At 37.1% G+C, this 23,445-nt stretch overlaps 3 protein-coding genes across 8 annotated transcripts; 2 read left to right on the top strand and 1 right to left on the bottom strand.

Annotated features, from left to right (window-relative positions):
* Window positions 1-2,361: 2,361 nt before the first annotated feature.
* Window positions 2,362-14,733, top strand: LOC132307203 (U-box domain-containing protein 44-like). 3 transcript variants are annotated; one of them, XM_059804896.1, is made up of 6 exons: window positions 2,362-3,002; window positions 3,294-4,085; window positions 8,340-8,646; window positions 9,740-10,210; window positions 11,062-12,175; window positions 12,554-14,733. In XM_059804896.1, coding segments are annotated over exons 1-6 (3,111 nt in total). In that variant the 5' UTR covers window positions 2,362-2,576; the 3' UTR covers window positions 12,555-14,733. The 3 variants fall into 3 exon arrangements, with proteins under 3 accessions (XP_059660879.1, XP_059660880.1, XP_059660878.1); XM_059804897.1 differs by lacking the exon at window positions 12,554-14,733 and adding an exon at window positions 12,430-12,515; XM_059804895.1 differs by lacking the exon at window positions 12,554-14,733 and having other exon boundaries at window positions 11,062-12,419.
* A 989-nt stretch (window positions 14,734-15,722) lies between these two features.
* LOC132307201 (uncharacterized) lies at window positions 15,723-17,529 on the top strand. Of its 2 annotated transcripts, none has more exons than XM_059804893.1 (2): window positions 15,723-16,849; window positions 17,101-17,529. In XM_059804893.1, the coding sequence occupies exons 1-2, from the start codon at window positions 15,877-15,879 to the stop codon at window positions 17,478-17,480; spliced, it is 1,353 nt and encodes a 450-aa protein (XP_059660876.1). In that variant the 5' UTR covers window positions 15,723-15,876; the 3' UTR covers window positions 17,481-17,529. The 2 variants fall into 2 exon arrangements, with proteins under 2 accessions (XP_059660876.1, XP_059660877.1); XM_059804894.1 differs by having other exon boundaries at window positions 15,724-16,849; window positions 17,104-17,529.
* Window positions 17,530-20,179: 2,650 nt separating this feature from the next.
* On the bottom strand, window positions 20,180-23,445 carry LOC132307200 (zinc finger CCCH domain-containing protein 66-like). 3 transcript variants are annotated; one of them, XM_059804890.1, is made up of 2 exons: window positions 23,223-23,445; window positions 20,180-22,677 (listed from the first exon to the last, which is right to left on the bottom strand). In XM_059804890.1, the coding sequence occupies exon 2, from the start codon at window positions 22,662-22,664 to the stop codon at window positions 20,532-20,534; it is 2,133 nt and encodes a 710-aa protein (XP_059660873.1). In that variant the 5' UTR covers window positions 22,665-22,677; window positions 23,223-23,445; the 3' UTR covers window positions 20,180-20,531. The 3 variants fall into 3 exon arrangements, with proteins under 3 accessions (XP_059660873.1, XP_059660874.1, XP_059660875.1); XM_059804891.1 differs by having other exon boundaries at window positions 23,231-23,445; XM_059804892.1 differs by lacking the exon at window positions 23,223-23,445 and adding an exon at window positions 23,135-23,216.

Genomic DNA, 23,445 nt, shown 5'->3' with positions numbered 1-23,445 from the left:
AAATAAACATCATCTTATTAGCTATAATTTTTTTTCTTTTATTTCTTATGATAATTTAAATTTATCAATATATTTTTTATTATGATCGGTAGATATTTGATTATACTGCAAAAAAATTACAAAATTTATTTTAAGTTTGATTTTTTTTAATATCTATATATCGGAGTGTTTCAAGCTCGCCCGATCCTATGCTAGGCAATACGAATAAAGTTTGAGAAAAAAAGAAAATCAATGATGGGATGGGTTTGGGAAAAGGGTTATGGCGGAATTAACCATTTTTCTCTTTCTTTCTTTTTTTTAGGTATTCTCCTGCATCTCTTTTTCTCTCTCTTTTATTGTTTCTCTCTCTCCTCTCTTTTTCACTCTCCTCTCGGTTTCTCTCTCTGCTGGGCCGGTGGTGTTTTTGGGTTGTGCCTACGAATTGGGTTGATTTTTATTGAAATTCTGCTTCTTGTATCCCTTTTCTTAGGCCCGGTTTCGATTGGATTTTGAAACACAACTTTTAACTTTTTAGATTTGAAAGCTGTTTTGAGTAGTGTTTGACTACTTTTTCAAAAGAACTTTTAGTCTTTGGAAGAGTGTTTTGAAGAAGCTTCTTTAAAACGCTCTTCTAAAAGGACAGGGGAAGCCAAATTATTGTTTAAGTGAAACTTTTTAAATTCCAGGAGTTTCCCTTTTATTATTCAATAAAATAGAATTCCAAACGCGTCCCTATATAACCCTCACGTATATTCTTCCTCACGTATATTCTTCCTAAACCCTAGTAGATGACAAAGCTCTGGCATAATTTGCAGAGGCGGTATCCTCAGACAACCAACCATTCCTGCTACTCCTACGAGGGTCATCGGCAATTTTAACTGGCTATTTCAACTGCACTAAACCTCCATATCTTTTGCCACACAAATATTTGATCTTTTATGTTTATATATATATATAAGCTTTGAATGTGATTCCAGCCACTTAATCACGATGGTAGACTAATGAGCGAATAAAGTATTTTAAAGATTGCCAAAAAAAAATTTCCAACCCTAATCTGGAGTCATGAAAAATAGGAAAAAAATCAACCAGATGTCATGGTTTAAAGAAAATTTAAGGGCTAAAGATCAACACTTGCCCAGGGGATTTAAATTGTAGAAACAAAAAATTCTTATTTATGCCGTCAAAAAAGAAAAAAAAATTATATATATATACACACACTGGTGTTTTGAGTCATGCTGAGCATCTCTTTGTTCCAATTTCTAACCAGTCGTGATCAATTGCTATTTTTCAATCTCTGTTATCTGTTTCTTATTTTTGTGTTGTTATTTTGTCTATTCTTTTTATTTCCTTTTATATTATTTCCTTTTTATATTGAATGGTTTATTTATATGGTGATTAAGGAGCAAAATAGTTATTTTAGTAAGAGAATAGCTTCAATAACTGTTTTTCCAAAGAGACATAAAAATTCTTTTGACATAAAAAGCTATTATAAAATACATGTTCCAGACACTAAAAAATAAGCCAAATAGAAGTGATAATTTTTGTTTTTGTTTTTCTTTTGTGTAAAAATTAAAACAAAAATTATGCCAAATGAACCCTTATACCACCATATGATGGTGGTATACATTTGCTTAAATTTTTCAAAAAAAAACTAAATATTCAACTGCCAAAGCTTAATTATTAAATATAAGAAAAGGGATATTCATCCCTAATATTCACCAATTAATTAAAACTCCTACTTTTTATAAATATATATATTTAATATTATTGGCAAAAAAAATTGTAAGACCAAAAAATAAATGAAAAACCGCAACACAAATATGAAAATATGGATGGTGCAGGGTTATCGTCTTAGGGTTTCTGTGAAAAAGATGATTGTGGAGATCTGGTTTGTGATTGATGCTGTGTTAGGGTCTCCATGGTGGCATATAGAGAGATGAAAATAGTGCTGAAATGGTAGGTGGTCAGTAGTGTTCAAATTAAGAGATATATGTAAATAAAATATAGGATTAGTTATAATTATTATAGTGTAAGGGTGTTAATGACTTCTTACACTAAAAATAATATTACAATCACCAGAGGTGAGGGTTATAAATGCTAGTTGGGCTCTTGGTTATATTTGCAGTGTAATTTTTTTTTAGGTCATTTGACAACGAAAATAACGTAATAATTTGTGCTTAATTCGGTTGGGTGTGGATTAATTAATTTATTTAATATTCATTATAAAATAATATATTATTAACTCAGTAATATTCATGATTACTCCAAAACCCGTTCAAACTGACTGACCAAATTATTACCGATCCCCTTCCGTTGACATTGTAGTTAAGAATGAAAGTAGTTCCAACTCATTCGTTTTTTTTTTTTATCTGAAGAAGACTGCTCTATGGTCAAAGTTTGACTCTTCTTCTCCGAAAGTTCGAACGAGGTAGTGGTAGCCTAAACCAGAAGCCAATGACCTTAATTCTAAGAGCTAAGACTCGGCATTTGCTTTCAATCAGCGTTGGCACCAGTCAACTCAACCCACCGGAAACTGACTTCAAATCCCAGAATCTGACACACATGCCGAGCACCGAGCTCTTTCTTCTGCCCGTAAAATGACGTCCACCCTACCCGCGGTAGAATCAATCAACCGCTCATTATCCGAAATCTGCTCCGCCGACGAAAGCTGCTACTCGTGGGAAAACCCTAGGCGGTTCTCGGGCTACGCCAAGCGACTTCAGCTGGTTCTCAACCAGTTGCTCAGATTTTTGTCGCCGGATAACCTCCCGCCGTCGGTGCAGACATCGCTGAAGGGAATCGCTGGAGATCTGACGGAGGTCGTTGAGGCGTTGTCCGTGTACAGGAACAAGAGCAAGATCTTCGTGCTAATCAACTGCCAGTCACTGCGCGCATCTCTCCAGCAGCGTACTATAGCAATCGGAGGATGGATGGCCTTGCTCGAGTCTTCCCTCCACGACATTCCCGATCTTCGCAAGAAGGTCGCTGATCTCTCCAAAGATATGAAGCAAATTCAATTCAGAGTAAGAATATCTCTCCGGCAAAACCTAATTTTGAAATTTCTCTCTTCAACAAATTTAATTCAAAATCTCTCTCTATATATGTATATATCTATATATATGTGTGTGATACTATGTGATAGTCACCTGCGGAGAATTTCAATTCAGAGTACGAATCTCTCTCTAACAAAACCTAATTTCGAAATCTCTCTTCCAAATATTTAATTCAAAATCCCTCTATATATATCTATATCTATATCTATATCTATATCTATATATATGTGTGTGTGTGTGTGATACTATGTGATGGTGCAGGTGACGGATAATGAAGAGAGAGTGTACTGTACACTGCAGAAAGAAGGGCAAGGAAGAATAAACAGCAAAGCAGTACAGACTGCTATAATCATGGATTTAGCTCGAGCTCTCGGAATTGACTCTAATAATCACTCAGAGTTATTGGAACAGGTAAAGCTCTTAAAGAACGATTTGTCACACTCGAGTTCAGTTTCAGAGAGGCGAATTTTGACTTCACTTGAGAGAATTATGGCCAACTGGTCAACTGAACCTGACATTTTGATTCAAAACTTGGTTCTTGATTGGGATGATGATGTGCACATTTCGCCATTCAAGACTTTCCTATGCCCATTGACTAAGGAAGTAATGAAGGATCCTGTGGTTTTGGAGTCTTCACAAACCTATGAGCGAATTGCCATTAAGTACTGGTTTGATAGATGTGAAGAGGATGGTCGCGATCCAACTTGTCCTGTTACTGGACAGGTTCTAAATTCTTTGGAGCTGAAACCTAACATTGGATTGGCCGGAGCAATTGAAGAGTGGGTCAATAGGAATATTGATATTCAGATTAAGTCGGCTGCACAGTGTCTTAATGAGGAGGATCCTCCTCCTGTTGATGGCATGGAACGAGTTTTGGATAATATTTATAAAATTTCAGAAGAGCATCCCTCTAGCAGATACAGAGTGAGGAGTGCTGGTATAGTTCTTCTCATTGTTAAATTGCTTAGGAACTCTTCAAAGAAAATAGGATCACATTTGAGAAGCAAAGCTCTTATGGCCTTGCTTAGCATGGCCAAGGATGAAGAGAGTAAGGTAAGTACATCAATCAGGAGTTAGATTCAGTTGATTTGCCTTTTAATATATAATTTAAGCCTGACAAATGCATGTAAGTTGTTATTGGAATTTCTTTGTTTGCATGAAAAAACACTAACTTGATATTTCTCATCCCACTTACCAATATATGATGCTTTTAGTCTTTCATTATCCACGAGTCTACACAAGAGCTTAACCTTCCCAAATGTTTTCCAGAGGCAGCGTATTCTCAACCTTTTTATGTTACAAGGTCAAAATGCCACTTGCATTAAATAAATTGTGGATTAATTGGAATACATCACTAGAACTTTTGATTATTGGATAATTTGTTGTTCTATGGGAAGATTTATGTCATGTGAAAAGCTTGTAAGTACCTTTAGAGAAACATAACAATGTTTAATGGTATGGTCTTGTTGTTCAACTAATAAGCTTGAGGGAGGAATAGATGAGAAATAATAGTGCCAATTAGAAGTTTGTGGCTTCAATTGTATTGTTAATCAGACCCCTCTAGCTGATTTGTCGGCAGATGCCTCCAATCCAAGAGCCATTTTGTTAGAAAGAACATGCTAAAATCTCTTCAGGATTAAGTGACCTTTATCATTCTCGCAAAGAGGATAGATAAGGGATAGGGATACAACAGCCATTTTGTTAGAAAGAACATGCTAAAATCTCTTCAGGATTAAGTGACCTTTATCATTCTTGCAAAGAGGATAGATAAGGGATAGGGATAATAGGGAAAGAGAATCGCAGGGATGGATTCCTCCCCCCCCCGAATTTTTTTTTTTTTTATACCATTAAACACTATTATTTTTTCTTATTTTCAGTTATACACCTATAAATTTTAACATTGCCCCGCCCTGAAATTACAAAAAAAAAAAAAATTCACTTTTACCCCCCCTCACTCAATATCCTGGGTCCGTCCCTTTAAGAGATGTAAGTATTAGGAGAATGAGGGTCTCTCATTAGAGAGGGAGAGAAAAGGAGTGCTTGACAAGGGTAATGTTTGGTTTAGGACCTTTTTGGCATTATAGTTCAGCCTTCCACAGAGTTAAATTAATTCTTCTGGACGTGATTGAATTGCCTGAGCTGAGTCAAAGGTGTTTCCAAAGTTTCTTTTAGGGTATTGCTATTAGAAGTGATAATAGCGTAGTGATCTGTCTTTCCAGTACGTGGTAAACCTTTTTGCAAAACATTAATTTTTTTTTTTTTCCGATAAGTAAGATTGTATTAGAAAGCGTTCAAATGGGGAATGCATCCCATAAAAGCTACACAAGGCCAAAAAGGCTCTACACTTTCAAAGAGTCCAAAATATCAACTATTTCCCCCATTGATTTACAATTTCTCCCCAAAACCCAACAAAAATATGTATATATATATATAACTGGATGCGTTCCCCTTTTGAGCGCTTTTAAAGAATTCTTACTTATCAAAAAAAAAAAAGGAGAACATATAATCGAGAACAAATAAATGGGAATGCATCCCATAAAAGCAAAACACTGAATTTAACCATCCAAAATATCTATTTGTATTCTTCCCTAGTTTTGTTTTTGTAAAACAAACCATCATCTATTACAAACAGAATTTTTATACAGTAAAGAATTTTCAGAAGATGAATATAAGAGTCACAATACATAAAGTGCTCCAGTTTCCAGAAGTCAATAGACAACATTTTCAATTTAATAATATTAAGCTCCAGCAGTGTATGGGCAAAAACAAACCGCTCCCCCAGTTAGAACTGCCTAATTGGATTCTAACTGTGTTATCTGATAAGCCTATTCCTATGGAGTCCCATTTTAGAGTATGTGGCATACCACATACCCTTTTGCCATAATTTGCATATGATCTACCATTTGATTTAACACTTTTGTATAATCTGGCAGAAGGGGAATTATTCATCCTTCATTTGGTATGAAGGAAGAAAATTGGATGGAAGGGATAAAAGAAGGGATGAATGAAACATCCCTAGGGAAAAGATTGTGTCCTTCCCTCTTTTTATTTGGTTGGATGGAAGAGAAGATGATAAGACAATACCTTATTTTGTTTGTTAGGAGAGAAGAAAAGAGAAAGTGATAATTATAAGGAAAGTTTTGTAATCTAAAAACATTTATAATAGCCTTGCCTTTCTTCCTTCATGTCTTCCGTCCATATTTGAAGGGATGAAATTTTGTGAAGGAGGAAGGATGACCCATCCATCGTCTTTTCTCTTCTCTCTTTGCCTCTTCTCTACCAAACGAAGGAAGTTTGTTTCTTCCTTCCTATTTTCTCGCCACCCCTCTTCCTTCCTATTTTCTCGCCACCCCTCTTCCTTCCTTCCTACCAAACGGAGCATCAGAGTAGGCTCAATAAATAATGAGGTTGGAATAGTTGTTAGATGGTCAGGACACCCTATCTTTAGAGATTAAGGAAATGATGCCTACCTTTCTTGAAACATTCAGTTGTTTAAGTAGACATTGAGACAGTAATGTTGTTTAAACCTACTTTCCATTTGATACTTTTAATATTCAATTGCTCTTGTGCTCAAAAAAATAGTGAAAGGTAAAAATATTAATTATTTTTTTAAAATGTTGAGTTAACAAATCAACATGGATAATAATATCTGGGCCGATTTGGCCCAGATCGATCCACTCACAAAGTCTGTGTAGGACTTTTGTGTGTGACAGGCTGGCTGATCTGCCTGGCTAGCACCATTCAATCAATATAAAGTTATCACCCATATAAATATCATGTTTACAACTTCAATAAGATTCATTAAAGACCTACATATGAGGTTTTGGATTTAAGAGAAGTATATTAATACATGTTGTGGGGAGTTCTCTAATAAAATAGAAACAATTCATGGCTCTGTTATTGGCATCTGTCACTCCATGCATTAGTGTCGCTGCGACCATTACCATTAAGATCATCGTTACAGCAATTTGAAACCTTGGATGGAAAATTGGAAATGAACAAAGATGCTTCCATGGATTCTGTTAGGCAAAGTTAATAGAAAAATGTAAATGCCCTAGATGCACATTCTACAACGTGCAATATTTTTATATCGAAACACTTGATCTAACAATCCAATTAAGTCTTCTCTTGGTTTTTGTTCTATATGACAAATTAACAAGGATTATTGATAGAACACTTACAAAATAAAGAGCTTTGAGATAAAAATAAAAAACGGATCCTAATTGTTGAAGAACTAACCAAGATTCTAACAGCAATTTTACTTCTGCATTTTAAAGATACTAACCTTCGAATAAGTTTATAGGCAAAAACAAACTGCTTCCCCATTAGAAATTCCTTATTATATTCTTACAATGTCAGTATACAAGGGCTGAGTCATATTTGTTCCTTTTATGGAGATATTTATGTCAAATGTAGTCATGGATTGTCAGAATTTTCCTAAACTGAAGTCACAGGCTGACTGAGGTTGACCCATTGGCCAAACGAGGTTAAACTGAGCATATCTTCTCACTCTCTTTTATAGCAGAGGCCAACTTGTTAGCATGACCGATATTATGATAAATAAAGTTTCAATAATGAGAAACTAATTTAGGAAGTTGAAATTTAGGTTTTTGTTCTATATGACAAATTAACAAGGATTATTGATAGAACTCTTACAAAATAAAGAGCTTTGAGCTAAAAGTAAAGAAAGGATCCTAATTGTTGAAGAGCTAACCAAGATTCTAACAACAATTTTACTTCTGCCTTTTAAAGATACTAACCTTCATAATGGTTTATAGGCAAAACTTCTTCCCCATTAGAAATTCCTTATTATATTCTTACAATGTCAGTATAGAAGGGGTGAGTCATATTTGTTCCTTTTATGGAGATATTTATATTAAATGTAGTCATGGATTGTCAGAATTTTCCTAAACTGAAGTCACAGGCTGACTGAGGTTGACTCATTGGCCAAACTAGGTTAAACTGAGCATATCTTCTCACTCTCTTTTATAGCAGAGGCCAACTTGTTAGCATGACCGATATTATGATAAATAAAGTTTCAATAATGAGAAGCTAATTTAGTAAGTTGAAATTAATAAAACTTTGAGAGTGAACTAGCTGATAGATCTGAGCTAAAAGAAACTACTTGACCTGCTAACATCATCTGTAAAACTCAATGCATAACCCTAAGGTTTGGCTTCACCTTCAACAATGAAAGCACAATCTAATATCATATAAATTATTCATCTGATTTATATAGTAAACTTTTATAGTGTTTGATATTACGATTATTCTTAATTCTTCTAAAAATGGGTTATATTTTCCCAGAATATCATGCTTGAGGAGGGAATCACTAGATTGGCTATACATAGTCTTACTGGGAGCTTAGAGAAAGAGAGGGAGTTTGCTGTGAAGTTAATACTTGAATTCTCAAGCGACGAAACTTATTGTAAAAAAATTGCTTCAGAAAAAGGCGCATTAGTTCTACTTTCAAGCTTGGCCGGAAATCTGGAGTATCCTGCTGTATCTAATTTAGCTGAGGAGGTCTTAAAGATGATGGAGAGGGTGGAGGACAACATCCAGCATTTAGCTGCAGCAGGGAGATTTGAACCTTTACTTAGCCGGTTATGTGAAGGTATGTCTTATACTAATTACTTTTCTACTACAAAAGTAATGTAAGTAGTTACAAGAATAATCACTTATACTGAAGATTTTGGAGAAGGTATAAATATAAGAGCAAATCATTTGCTTAGAACTTGTTAGTTTTTGTTCATGCCCAAAACTCAATGTATCCCCACTCCCGGCTGTGCTTGTCTTTGCTTCTTTTTTTTTTTTCACCCTCGTGATTTATTTTTAATTTTTTGTCTTACTCTTTCTGTGAATGGATCTTCCTAAGGCCATTTGGCTCCATTTTAATATAACAAGTTCATGCTACTGTATGTTAAGCAACTTCACTGTGCTGATAATGTAGGTATAGCTTTGGTGTCACTTTAGCAAGGAACCTTTCTTTTCTCTTTTGATAGCTGGAGGTCAAAGACCCAATTGGGTAGAAAATGAAAGCCAATTTTTAATGAGAATTAGTTAACCATTCTTGATTAAAAAATTCTTTATTAGGATTTATTTTAAGCTACTGGAACTACGTTGGGACCATCAACTTAAAAATGGCAGTTTAATTTTAATAAAGAAAATATGCAATTCTTGGCTCAGTTCTATCAACGCTGTAAAAGAGTTTGGACATTCAAAACCAAGGATAAAAGTATAAACCGGAAAATTTGAAACTAAGGGTATTCTTTTCTTTTCTTCTTTTTTTCTTTAATATGGAATTCCATTTCTAGCGATTCCCTAAAATGATGGTTGAGAGTATTAAATGTTTTAAATCCATTCCACCACACCCCCCACAACCCCACCACCACCACCACCACCACCCCCCCCCCCCCCCCCCCCTGGCCCCGCGCGCACGCGCAGTTATTGAATATAGATAGTAAAAGTAAGAATAACATAATCATGCTATCTGACATTTCTTAAAAATTACCTAGTTTTTTGTGTTCTATGAGGGGGAATTATAGTTATTACAGTTTATATTTCTTTGTGGATCACAATAGATGATCTAGAAGAAAGAAGAAAGAAACTCTGTGGAGATCCAATGTATTTGTATTTCACATACTCACTGCTTACCATTAAAACTCTTCAACCATATAATAATTAGCTCTGGGATCGTCTGGAAACAGGTTCTGACGATATTAAAATCAAGATGGCATCTTTAGTGGGGAGAATGACCTTGACAAATAACAGTAAAGAACAAATTGCTCGCCAAAGTGCTAGAGTACTCGTTGAATTGCTATATAAGCCAGAAGGAAGAGCACCGAGCTTGCAAGCTTTGTATAACCTTTCATCCTTGGACGACAATGCAACGATCCTCGTAGATTCTGCTGTGTTTCCAGCCCTTACAGATATTCTTTTTGAAAACCAGGATGCATCACGGGGTTGGGAGCTGAAGGAATTGGCTGCATCAACAATTGCAAACATTGTGTCAAATCCCGGACACTGGGAATTAGCATCTGCTGACAAAGGAAGGCACTCAATGCAATCAGAGTCAATTGTTTTTAGTCTTTTGGGGCTTTTATTTCGTGCATCTCCTCAATGCCAAGTGTCTATTCTCCAGATTCTATATGGAATTGCATCCTCTCCCCAGGCATCAGGTAATTTTTTGTTGACTACTTTGGCTACAAATGATTCCTTGTCACCAGGACTTTCCGCATGGGGAGGCCAGACTAAAATTTATTGTCTGGTTAACTCCTCTTAATACCTGAGATCTATTTGTGCATAGTTTGTAGCCAATCATGATATATTTGCTGTTCTTATTCCCCCCCACCTCTTCCCCCTTAGGCTCCATTCATTTTGTGGGAAAATGTAATTCATTGGAAGAAGAACTTATCCAAGCTGTTGGAGCAGAAAGTTTCTAGAATTTAATTTCGTAATCCCTATTTATGAAGAATGCATATATATCATGCAGCAATGAATTGGGTTGTCATGTCTGGCATGTATCCTAGGAAAATGCCTCCCAAAAACTGAAAAGGGAATACACTGTTCATCTTCTTGAAGTTGTTGTTGTTTGAAATTATCGACCAAACATCTTTATCCTTGTGCTGCTATTTTAGAAAATTAGAGGTAATGGTAGTTTAGACAATTTCTAGGATCAAATTCTCCCAAATGCTGAGGTCTGCTGTCGTGAATATGAGGTCTTGGCATATACAATATTGACAGTAGTTATTTATACAAAGAATTGCGGAGCGGAAAGATACATGAAGTTGGCATGCAGAATAGGATAAAGATTTCCCTAATATGGAAACATCCGATTAGTTTTAGTTCAGTATTTACATTAATTGGATGTTTTAGTTCAGTATTTACATTCTGAATATTAGATGTGGACATCTTCTATTTTATATTCTTATTACATTATAGTACTTCTGGAAATTGCTTGAATTTTAATCATATTAAGTTGGCTTTCAGATCCATTGCGACGTACTTACTATATATATTTTTTCTGCAGAGTCAGTTACCACCCATATAAAATCTGGAGATGGTTTCAAAATCATCATACCATTTCTTGAACACCCAGAAGTTGAGCACAGAATTAATGCTTTTAGGCTTACAAGAGTCCTCTCAGAAAGGTTTGGTGATGATCTAGCTAATGAGTTGAAAACCTCCAACAAGCTTTCCTTTTTTAAAGACAAATTATTAGATAATCAATCAACAGATGCTGAGAGATCTGATGCTGCTTGCATACTTGCAAACCTTACCCTCTCAGAAGATGAAGTCAAATCAGTTCAAGGAGCTGGATTTGTGAGATGGACGGTTACTACTCTCAAAGACAAGTGCCGAGCCTCTAGTGGAAGGACTTCTCGGTCTGCATCAAGCATGGTGGAAGGGCTTCTTGGCCTCCTACTGCACTTTACAAGGAGCACTGATCCACAAACTGTTAGTGTTGTTAACGAGAATCAGCTCATGATAGTCTTTCGTGAGGCACTTGTTTTAACTTCAAAACCAAGAGTTAAACAGCTAGCTGTCCTTGGCTTGAAAAACCTATCAGAGACCGGAAGGACACTTATTGCTGGCAGTGACTCAGAATTACAGCCTCCCCATGGGTTCTGCTCTTCGTTGGTGTTCATGTGTGGGAGGGGTCCTCCGGCACCTCCCACATGTCCTGTACACAACGCCCCATGTGAAGAAAACAGTCAGTTCTGCTTGTTGAAGAGCAATTCCATTAAACCCCTGGTTGATCTTCTCTCAGATGAGGACACCAATGTTCAAATCGTTGCACTGGAGGCACTTTCCACTCTAGTAATAGATACTAATAATGATTTCAAACGAGCGGTAGACAAGCTCGAACAGCTTGGCGTAGTTGATGCTGCGATCACGCTCTTCTCCAATGCTCGACCAGGGGAACTTCAAGAAAGGGCAATCTGGATGTTAGAGAGGATGCTGAGAGCGGAAAGCGTCACCAATAAACACTCACTGAATCAGTCTTTGGTTAGGGCTCTGGTGGAAGCCTTGAAGCATGGAAATGCTGCCACAAAGAGGCTTTCTCAAGAAGCTCTTACCAACCTAAAGCAGATATCAGGAATTAGTGGGAAGACATCAAGTCAAACTCAAGGAAGGAGATAGTAAGTAGCTCATGGCCAAGAAACTGTTGCATTTACACTATTGATGTTGTATAATTATAAGCATAGTCAAAATCAGTCTTGTAGATCAGGAAAAAAAAAAAAAAAATTCTTGTATATTAGTCTATAAAATCAACATCACATGAGAATGAAACCGAGTCTTGTACATTGTCATACATCAAATTATTTTTGAACTCCCCTAACCCTTTTATAGAATGTTTTAATATCTTGATCGAGCTTTCATGTATATGTTGCAGGTTGGCACTCCCATGTGTAGTTTTTTCCCTGTACGTTATATATATAATATTACTATAATTTATTGAGTAGTCATTTCATTTTTATACTTAATCCATCGACTAAGCCTTTAAGTTTTTGAAATAGGGTACCTTAAAAAACGATTAACCAAGGCAAAATTCCATTTATGAGAAGAATGGTCAATAAGCTCGGCAACAGTAGAGATGAGAATCTCATTGCTCAAATTCCCCTTAGTGTCATAGGAGGAGCAGATCTCAAGGTGTGGGGTGCCTCTCAAGATGGCAAGTTTTCTGTCAAGAGTGCCTACAAGGTAGCTCTTTCTCTCCTTCAGTCAAAGTCTTGTTCATTCCCAATAGAGAGCTGTAGTTTTGATGCCAGTAGAGGGGATATGTGGAAAAGTATATGGAAAATCCATGCTCACAGGAAAATAATTCTTTTTTTGTGGCAAAGTCTCCATAACAGACTGGTAGTAAACTCTCAGCTTCACATTCGTGGGGCGTCTGAAGTTTCTTTTTGTCCGGTTTGTGAGAGTTTGGTTGAAACGGTGGATCATCTCCTTTGCAATTACCCATTTGCCTGCTTGGTATGGAAGCTTATCCCCCTTCATGTGGATTTCAGTGGTCATCAGCCTTCCTTTATGTGACGGTTGGGTGAAGTCTGATGCTCCTGGTGATTGCACTAGCTTGGCGGCATTCATTTGCTGGACCACTTGGAAGTGTCGTAATGACCTTGTGTTAAAAGAGTAAAAAGCACCTTCCTTTTGATGCGGCCCAAACAGCTCTTAGTGCTTTCCATGAATTTTTGGAGGTGTCTCGGCAGCACCAGCTGCTTTCCATTGTTCCTGTCCCGCCTTCTCCATCTGCGAGGTGGTGGTCTGTGCTGGAGTCTGGTTGTCTGAAACTTAACTTTGATGCGGTGTTAATAGTTCCCGTAGGACTTGTGGAGGTGGCATGATTTTAAGGAACCATCTTGGTCAGTCTATTAAGGTGGCATCCGTGTTCCTTGAGAATGTTTGTGATCCTTTGCTTGCTGAATGTTTTTATTCTGAGAGAAGCATTGGTGCTCCTTAAAGCTTGGGGTTCTCACCATGTGGTCATTGAAGGAGACTGCCAATCAGTTATGAGGCTTCAGGTCTCGAGTGTCGCTCAGCTGATGGTTTTCAACGATATTGCCTTGCTTATAAAGGATTGTGTCAGTTCGTCTCTTACTTGGGTTCTTCGTAAAGGAAATGGTGTAATTCATTTATTGAGCAAGAAGGCTCTCGAAGCCGAATGTTGTGATCCGAAGTGGAGTATTTGGCCCCCTGGTTGTTACATGCTCTACTTCATGAATGTATCTTTCTTGTTGGTTTAAAAAAAAAAAAAAAAAACACTTAAATTTGGGATGATTTATTTAAATTTTGAATGAAAGTAACTTAACAATTGAAGTCAACATGGAACAAGAAAGACAGTGGAAAAAGGAAAAGAAAAGAAGGGAAAGGGAATGGGATGTGAAGGATGTCATGTTGTTAGAGATTATGTACAAAGAATCACAAAGATATTATGTTTGTTTGAACTAATTTTCTTTAATTTAAATTCCATTATGTTTACTTTTAATCAACTCAACTAGGTGTCGGAAAATCTTGAAAACTGGTTGGAAATTCTGGAAAAAAAGAAAGAAAGAAAAAAAAAAAAAAAGAACTGGTGGGAAATTTTCTTGTACTCATGGTCCTCCACGTTGGATGGTAAATTTCCTACTGATAAACATAGGATATGAAACTTCTTTTCAAATATGTGGTTTGTCTCTTGAAATGATACCAAAAAATTCCAATAACAGAGAAGACAGAATTGGTCTGGAAAGACTCACTGACCTTGCACTAGCCGGCCGGTCCCCGGTCCACACTGTCGTCCCCTTGACACAATGTCACCATGTACAGAGACACTATATATACACTCTGTATCCACCATAGAGATATATATATGTGTGTGTGTGTGTGTATAAAGTCCAATGTCAGCATCTTCGTCTTCCCACACCCCAAAACCAATAAGAATATTGTCAGGTCACTGACACATAACCAGAGAGCTCACAGCCCCTCGTGCCACACAATGTACATTCTAAATTCTGTTAATTATTATGGAATGAGTATACAATGGGAAGAAATTTATTACTCCCCGTCTTTTAAAAAAAAAAAAAAAAAAAAAGACGTGGCTTTTGAAAAACTATGACATCTTTTACATTTCTCCAGAAGCGACATCCTTTATAGAATAGAAATAGTATAATTTGACCAAGGTTCATCTAAATTAATTACTCATAAATGCTTAAAGGCAAATACATATTGACTCTCCTCTCACTCTTATGCGAGGTCAAGTGTTTGAACTCCAATAAGAGCGGGTAAAAAAAAAAAAAATAGAGTATTTTGTTTACATATATATTAGTATGTTGGCTTCTTTATAAAATGATAATTTTAATATTTACTTGTATAAAATAATAAACTCCCACTATTTCAAAATAATTGGGTATTTTGACAATTGTGACTCATTTGGGATAGAGGAAGTAATTTATTATTATAATATAAAAATATTACTGAGAATTTAACTACTATCAATTGATCAAAGTAATATCAATTGAATGATTTATAAGTGTGTAAAAATATTACTTATTGTCCGATTCGACCTGTCAAGCCATTGATCAAAGTAATATCAGTTGAATAATTTATAAGTGTGTAAAAATATTATCTACTATCCGGTTCGACTTGTCAAGCCGTCCTTAACTTCATTCCTCCTCTGTCACTCTTGCAAACAACTAGAAAAATCGTCCTATGGTAGATTGTGAGATATTTTCTCTCGACTTTTGGAATTGGGTCAGAAAAAAAAAAATAATAATAAAATAAATAAATAAATCACAACTGCAATAATTGATTCCGTTATATAATATCAATACAAGTCTCATTTCCTTACATTGCAAACTTCACCAGCGTTCCTTATTCTCCCTCTGTTCCAAACTAATTGTGAGTCAGATTCTCTCAAACAAAACATCTAATTTGAAAAAGGAGTAATACACGTAAACACTTCGTCATAATGACGTTTTTTTCTTGAACTTTAGGAGGGGATACTATTACTACCACCGTACGGCGCTCTTACAGCGTACTTACTGGGACATGTTTCCACAGCATTTTGGTGAGGACAAAATGCACAAATAGACTTTTCGGCGCGCGTGGAAACATCACTTCTTTCTTTTCTCTATCAAACGCAGTGAGTCCCACACACTGCCAACATTCAAATGCAAAGCCCGCCACACACCCACCTCCTCTCTCTCTCTCTCTCACACACACACACCACACAAATTCAAATGCGTCTTTTTTTTCCATTTGCTTTTCCTATCATCACTGTTGCTTTTTGCTAGTACGAGTAATTAATTCAAACTCAACAATCCCAAATTATTACTCATTCTCTGTCTTTCACTAACCCAACATGAAGTTCTTGTCTTCCTCTTCATCCTCAGCTTCTTCCACCATCACCACTACCACCACCACTACCGGCAGCAACATTTGCAATTCCAAGGGTGCCAACACCACCAGCTGTCTCTCCGGTGTGTTGCGTAGACTTCTCTGCTTCAATTCTCTCCCCACATACCCTTCTGATCAGATCAAAGACCCGGAAGTGACATCTGTTGAATTATCTGAATATGATCACAAGCTTCAATTCTCGGAAACAGAGGAAAAGGTTGGGGACACAGCAACTCCTGGGGTAGTGGCAAGGCTAATGGGTTTGGAATCGATGCCGCGGATCGATTTGGCTAATACCCAATCCACTCCCAGTTCAATTTCGCGATGCAGATCAATGAATTCTGTGGATTCCTCCAAGGAATTCGAGTCAAGACTCGTCAAGACTTCATTGTCGTTCCGCGAAACGCCAACCTTTTTAGAGCTAGATGAATTCTTTGTTCTTAGCTTTGAGAATGGAGGAGAAAGTAAAAAATTGGGGTTGAAATCGAAGAAATCTGATATGGGTTTTAGAGAAATGAAGTCTAGAAAAACAGAGAGCAATAGGAGACAGAGTGTGTATGAAAAGAATGACACAGAAAATAAAGAGACTAATAAGGTGGTCTCAGATGAGAAGCTGAGTAGGAGAATCAACCACAAGCCTTCTAAGAAGGTTGGGAATAATGGGAAAGTGATAGATTCGAGTAATGTTCTTCGTCCTAGGAAGAATTCTAATGGGAATTCACATGTGGCTATGGAGGTAGCAAATCAGTCAAAACCCATGAACCACCATGGAAACTCTGATGGAGTGAAATCAATGAAGAAGAAGAAGAAGAAAAAGCAGAAAGAGAACGTCTCTGTAGCTAAGAAGGCTCAAACAGAGTGTGACTCAGAAAATTCAAGCCCTGTTTCTGTTCTTGATTTTGTTGAATTCATTGCTGATCCTAAAGTTCCAATCTCAGGTTTGTTTCTAAATTCTCTTTATACGTTTTTTTTCCCTGTTCTTCGATGAGACCACTGTAGAGTAATTCAATTTGTGTGTGTTTTTTGTTCGATGGGACTCTTAGAGTATCTCATAATGCAGTCTGGTCCCACGTTTATCGGGCAATTACAGAAAATTTTTCCTAAGTGGCCCAAGGGATTCAAACTTAAAATATGTGAATTGTGTAGTTTTCTATTAGAACTTAAAATTATTTTCATATATTATTTGTAGCAGCTGAAGATTCAAGGTTGACAGATTCAAATTCAAGAAGGAAATTATCAGAACTTGAAAATTCCGAGCACTCACCTCCTTGTAGCACCAATAGTTCGGTGAGCAATGATGAAGAAGCAAAAAAATTTGGAGGGAAAGTTCATGGATCAATGAAGAAAGATCAGCAGAGTGAAAATTATGCAGAGCTGTGGTGTGAAATCTGCAAAATGGCTGAACAAGAATTGAAGGAAACCAAATGGGAGTACAGAGAAATGTGGAAATTACAAGATTTTGAAGAAGATAAAGTTGCAGATTTTGGGTTTCAAATCTTTGAAGAATTGTTAAATGAGCTGGTAGATCAACTTGCTGCAACTTCCAATGAGAAAATTTTGGGCTTGTAATACTTTCGTATTTTTTTTTCTGACTTAATTGAAGACTTTGTTACTTGTACACTACAATAGATATCCAAACCAAACGGCTCAACTTAACAATGCGTTTGACCAAATTTTTAGGGTCAGCTTTCATGTTCATGTTCATGTGCATTTGTTCAAGGTTTTAACAAACAAGAGCAAAAATAGAAACAGCAAGACACACGAAGTCCTATCCTTCATTAGCTCTGTGTTTTAATAAATCATAATGAAGTGTTCATTACGAATTGGATCTCCTCCTGTGTAGGAGATCTTTGACACTCATCTTGTACTGTTATTGCAGCATACTACATCGTAGTGGAACAGCCATGGTTCGCCGTATCATCCTTCTTTCAGTCGACTCGTATCGATCAGTTTATACTAATTTTATTCAAACCCGTTACACTAAAACCGTGACCAAGATTGCGAACCATGGCAACAGTTATATCAGAAAATGCAATACCATGAAACAACAATGTAACATGTAGTTATTATGTTAGCGATAGTAAAAGCACGTAACAGACACGAGATGAAAAAAGACGTAGGAGAGGATCTTGGTTCGTTTAATATAACTCTTAACACTGATTGGTGTGCGTGAAACGGCATTCATGTTTGTTTCTGCAGATGGTGAAATCCTTCTAAAAACCCGCTCCACCCTGCTCCCTATTTGGAGAACAATCTTACCTTGTCTAAGCAACTAGTCAGCTCTCAAGTTGTGCATAGGAAGTGACAAAGTTCTACCATACCTAAAATGTGAATAGCAAAACTAATGGGCATTGTCTGAGATGATATTATCTCTTCTTACTGTTTCTCACGAAGAGAGGTTGAGTGTTCGAGACTTATGGATGCGTTGTTTGCTTCAACTTTTAGAGGAAAATTTTTTTTAAAAAAAAATAAAAAATAAAACACAAAACAAAAAATGAAGATTGAAACAACTTAGCCGGCAGCAATTGGTCAAAAATGAAACTTGCTAATGTGATTCTCAATGTGCTTTGGGTTGGCTATCTAACATTAATAATCAAGAAATATTGAGGAGATAGTGAGATCCAAAGTGGGTATCGGCTAAGGCAATAATTAAACTCTTGGCTGAATTTATCAATGAATGTGTAATTTGTGAATGATTTTGTGCAAATCATCTTCATGTAAGCAATTTCAACACAAATTAAATGTGATGGAGAACATACTCACTCAATAGGAAACCTCTGCTTCAATTCAATTAATAGCAAAAATGTTCTTCTAACTCTCTCCTTTTGTCTTTAAAACTAAAACCATAGATTTTAGATTTTCATTCGCATATATGGTAAGAGTAAAGATCATTTTAGTTTAAATATCAAGATATGTGATTGATTCCATCAACTAACCCGATTCTTTACATATAAGTGACCTTTATATTTTTAACTATTAAGAATGCATGTAAGGTATAATGCACAAGTTTGATAAGTTAGCGCAACATACTCTCAAAATAATTACTACCTCCGTCCCATTTTAAATGACTGTTTCGGGAACCGTGACTCACAATTAAGAATATATGTAAGGTATAATGCACAAGTTTGATAAGTTGGCGCAATATATTCTTAGGATAACTACTACCTCCATCCTATTACATGTCAGTTTCGAAAATCGTGACTCAAGATAACTACTCCCTCCATCCCATTTTACATGTCAGTTTCGGGAATCGTGACTCACAATGAGTCACGATTCCCGAAACTGACATGTAAAATGAGACGAAGGGAATATTAATTTAGGTCTAATCAAATGATTAAAATTATTTAATTATAATTGTGAGTCACAATTCCCGAAACTGACATGTAAAATGGGACGAAGGGAGTATTAATTTAGGTCTAATCAAATGATTAAAATTATTTAATTATAATAAGACTTATTTTTCTAACACTTGACTCATGCGTCAATTAAAAAAGCAAATTAAGGAAACGTGGGAGATTTTCATTTTCATCCCATCTTTACTTTAAATGACAGCTTCAACTCTCTTTTTCTACTGGTCCCAAGCCACTAAAAATTTACCCACCCAAAAAAAAAAAAAAAATTAAAGAAGAAGTTCAATCAAAAGACAAAGTAAGCGCACTGAGAGGACCACCTTATGACCTTAGTGCTCCACCATCTACTTCTTGTCAACTATAGAAACAAGGGGATTCACCTTTTGGAAGTGGAAAACAATAAATTCTGTTCCAAAAGTCTAATCTCAATGTACAAAAACTCTGAAAGAATTGCATTGGCTCCCGTAGTCCAATCTCAATGTAACCAAACAAGGCCTTTAGCTAATTCTGTTGCCTTTAGCTAATTCTGTTTATGAAGTCTAATTTCTGGCTCTTCGCCGAAACTTTAGACTTGAAATCGGTAAAATTAAAAAAAAAATATATATATATATATATATATATTAGTTTAATTTTCTGAGTAATTTTTTTCCCAATTTTATCGATTCCAATTCCAAAACTCCAATATTCTAATTCCATGCTGCCAAACATAGCTTCAATGTAGAAAAAACTCTGGAAGAATTGCATTGGTCCAATTGTTCAATCTCAATGTAGCCAAACAACGCCTTGAGCTTCAATACCTCCCCTGTATAAGCTAAGGTATATAGCTAAAGCAGTTCTGACTCAAAATGCTTCCAGAAGCACAAGAATTAACATGATGCAAATGATAAGAACAGGGTTTCATTCACATTACTCTAAGAATTTTCAAACACGAGAAAATACAATATATCATTGATCAGAAGATAAAATACCTTCACATTAATATAGAAAACATAATTAAGTAATCAAACATTTCACAGCTTGTAGTACAGGGCAATAATAAGATAAGATAAGAAATGAATTTTATTAATTTAAAGAGCCTAATAATGGTATGAGCAGAATCATTTCATCCGGCCCAACTTCCTTGTAATCTCCATTCGAGTATGTTCTCTCTTCACTTTTCTCCATTTTCTTCCACCTACTTTATATGGTGATACGAATAAAAATTCAAAAAATGGCAAAAAGAACTTGTTAAAAGGTTAAACAAGGAGCCAATGTGGGGCTAACATTGCTTTTAAGCAACCATCTGCTCCTGCTCCATGTACAATTGTTCCACCCATGGTGGGATCATCTCCGTACCTCCACTGTTCAAATGACACTGCTGATGCTGCTCCTCTTCAAAATTAGATGGCCCGGAATGTTCATGTTCTGCATCTTTTACCCCGGACTGAACCCAAGGCGCATCTGGCTCCTCAACATTGGCCATCATCGAGGAAGCACGTGCAGGAAAACTACTGCCACTGCTTCGGAACCCAAAAGACGCAGATTTTCTCAATTTGTTAATCTCTTCTTTCTGGATACCCCAGTCCAATTTGCCATCAGGGGAGCCCCAACCCGAAAGTGAAGAAGGAACTACATTTGCAGAAGCAGCGGGTGAAGAAAGCCCGGAATAAGAGTTCACAGAGCTCCGATCAATGAAGCTCTGGCTCCGCTTTGCAAAGGCAGCTGACCTTGAATTCAAAACTGCTGCAGCTGCTGCCCCGGATGGATCCATTCCCAATGACGGTGATGACCTCACAGGAGAGGAGGAGAGACCGGCAGGGTAGCTCGAGCGGAGCTGCTGGTTCATGTTCTGGTGCATCTGCATCCCAATTGGAGACTGCACCTGTGCTGCAGTGGAATCCAGCGAAAGTCCCTGTAAGTGACGCAAAATTGCAGGATCCATGGATCCAAAAATATCATCAAGGTTAGTAGGCTTTACAGCACCAAGCCTATTCAATTCCCCGCTTCGGTCACCAGAGGTGCCAGCAAAACCCGCAGCGGAGGCCAAGGTATTATCCCAGCTCGTCCGGTAGGAAAGACTTGACATCTCGTCCATCAACTGCTGCTGCCGGAAACGATGACTTTCAAGCCCAAGTAATTCAGCATCTAAATTAATATCCCTAGCATTTAAAGCAGTTTTCAACCTGCTACCCTGAAGCTGCAGGGTAGGGGGCCCGATGTCAGCCTGGTTCCGCCACATGGAAGCACCCATTGGAGAAGAAGCTCCTGAGGGAGTCATGGGGGGTGTTGAAGTGGGAGTCATCAGAGAAGATGGAGAACCGAGGACTAGTGGGCTTATGGATGCAATATCGAGTGAAGAACTGTTTGAGAATGATCTAGGAGAAGGAACTGCCGACCCTGTTGAAGCATACAAAGGGCGAAGTTCTTCCGGCTTGTGAGCAAAGAAACACACCTTTCTGGCGCAGCCTGTCTCATCCTTGCATAGACGGGTCTTATACTGGGCAGGATGAAGCCAGCACTCAAAAATTCCATGTGCATACTCACAGGCATCACCCTGCCGGCAAGCCCCCTTTCGGAATTCTGGGCAGGGGACACAGCTATAATGGTATTTACGTGGATCACGCCTTCTTGCATTTTCCCCCGGGTGGACAAAGGGACATTCTGTCCAGTCATGAGAGTAGGCCCTTGAGCAAGGCTTCACCTTGAACATATACATTCTAAACTCATCTGTCCCATATATCCCATTCTTTATGTCTGGAAGAGAGAGATCCACAGGATACTCTTTCTTCTCAGTCCCACTTTTTGAGACCGGAGATGTTGAAATCTGTTGATCATGTTGATCTTCCTTATGATCAATAAACTGGTCAGTCGAGTCGCTTGCTTCTCCAAAATCACTCCTTCCTTTTAGCAGGAGCTCCAGACTCTTCCTTGTTGAATGAAATGAACAAAAAGTAAGAGCAATCAGGTCAGCAGGCCGGTTCCCATTAGCATCAACAGAATTCGTATCGGCAGAAGCATCAAGCAAGAGCTTGACAGTATCTGGTGAAGAAACGGATCCACCAGCAACGGCACAGTGGAGGGCAGTGGCCCCATCCGAACCACAAGCCCTGTTAACATCCACACGACCGGTTTCTAGTATGTGACTCAAAACTTTTTTGCAACCAAACATGGCAGCAATCATGAGAGGTGTCCTCTCTTCAAATCCCATCTTCTTTGAACCAATTCTCCTACCATACCATAAGCCTGACTCATCAACATCATGACCCTCCACTTCCACCTTAGTTTTAAACCCAATCAGATCATCCAAGGCCGTTATTTCGAGCAAAATTGAAAAATTATCAAAACCCCCCTCTTGCTTTTGAAATATATCCCCCACCATGATTGATTCAGTTGGGCAGAGTTTCCTCTTGGAACCACTACACATGGAAAGCTCTTTTCTACAAAATAGAAACACAGAGACATTCAATGTATAATCCACCCAAAAATATATAAAAAATTACAAATTGGTCTTTTTTTTTTCTTTTTCTTCTTTTATAAAAATCACAAATTGGGTTTTTTTTTTTTTTTTTTTTTTTTCTTCCTTCCTAGAACAAACCTTTAACAAGTATTCAAGATGAAAATACTAATAACATCAACTCAAAGCCAACAGCTAGTTCTATAGTTACGTCCAAAGTCTATGAAACCATTTAAACTAAAACATATTGACAAATATTATAACGACAATTGGTAAATGCATTTTGAATTAATGATTTCATACACGAATTTTCAAAAAATTTAACACTAAACTCCTCAATTTGTGTCTATTTATGAATCAATAGTAATTATTAAAAAAAAAAAAAAAGCCATCACAACTACACATCGAATTTTAGGATGTCAGGAACCAAAATCAAGTACCTAGCAAAATATATGTGTAAAGCTTATACATACACATACATATACAAATATGTGTGTAAAATTACATGTTTACATGTTTATAACATACCTTGATACCTTGAAAAAGAAACAAGAGCTTAGAATTGGGTTTGCGCAGAGAAAAAGAACAGAACTTGACTCCGTTATGATATAACCACACACGTCCGGACTATGAGAGGGAAAGCTAGAGAGAGAAAGGGAGTTAAAAGGATGGGAAAGAGAGAGACTTTTCCTTCCTTGTTTCGTTCGGTCAAAAAGAGCAGCTTGATGAGGTCGAAGGTAGCGCTCTCTCC

The sequence above is a fragment of the Cornus florida genome, unplaced genomic scaffold, assembly GCF_030987335.1.
Source record: "Cornus florida cultivar Cherokee Brave unplaced genomic scaffold, ASM3098733v1 CherokeeBrave_3.0.0_Hap2_Chr05, whole genome shotgun sequence".
Taxonomy (NCBI): domain Eukaryota; kingdom Viridiplantae; phylum Streptophyta; class Magnoliopsida; order Cornales; family Cornaceae; genus Cornus; species Cornus florida.
The sequence above is the reverse complement of the archived record's forward strand: the minus strand, read 5'-3'. Positions and strand labels throughout refer to the sequence as shown.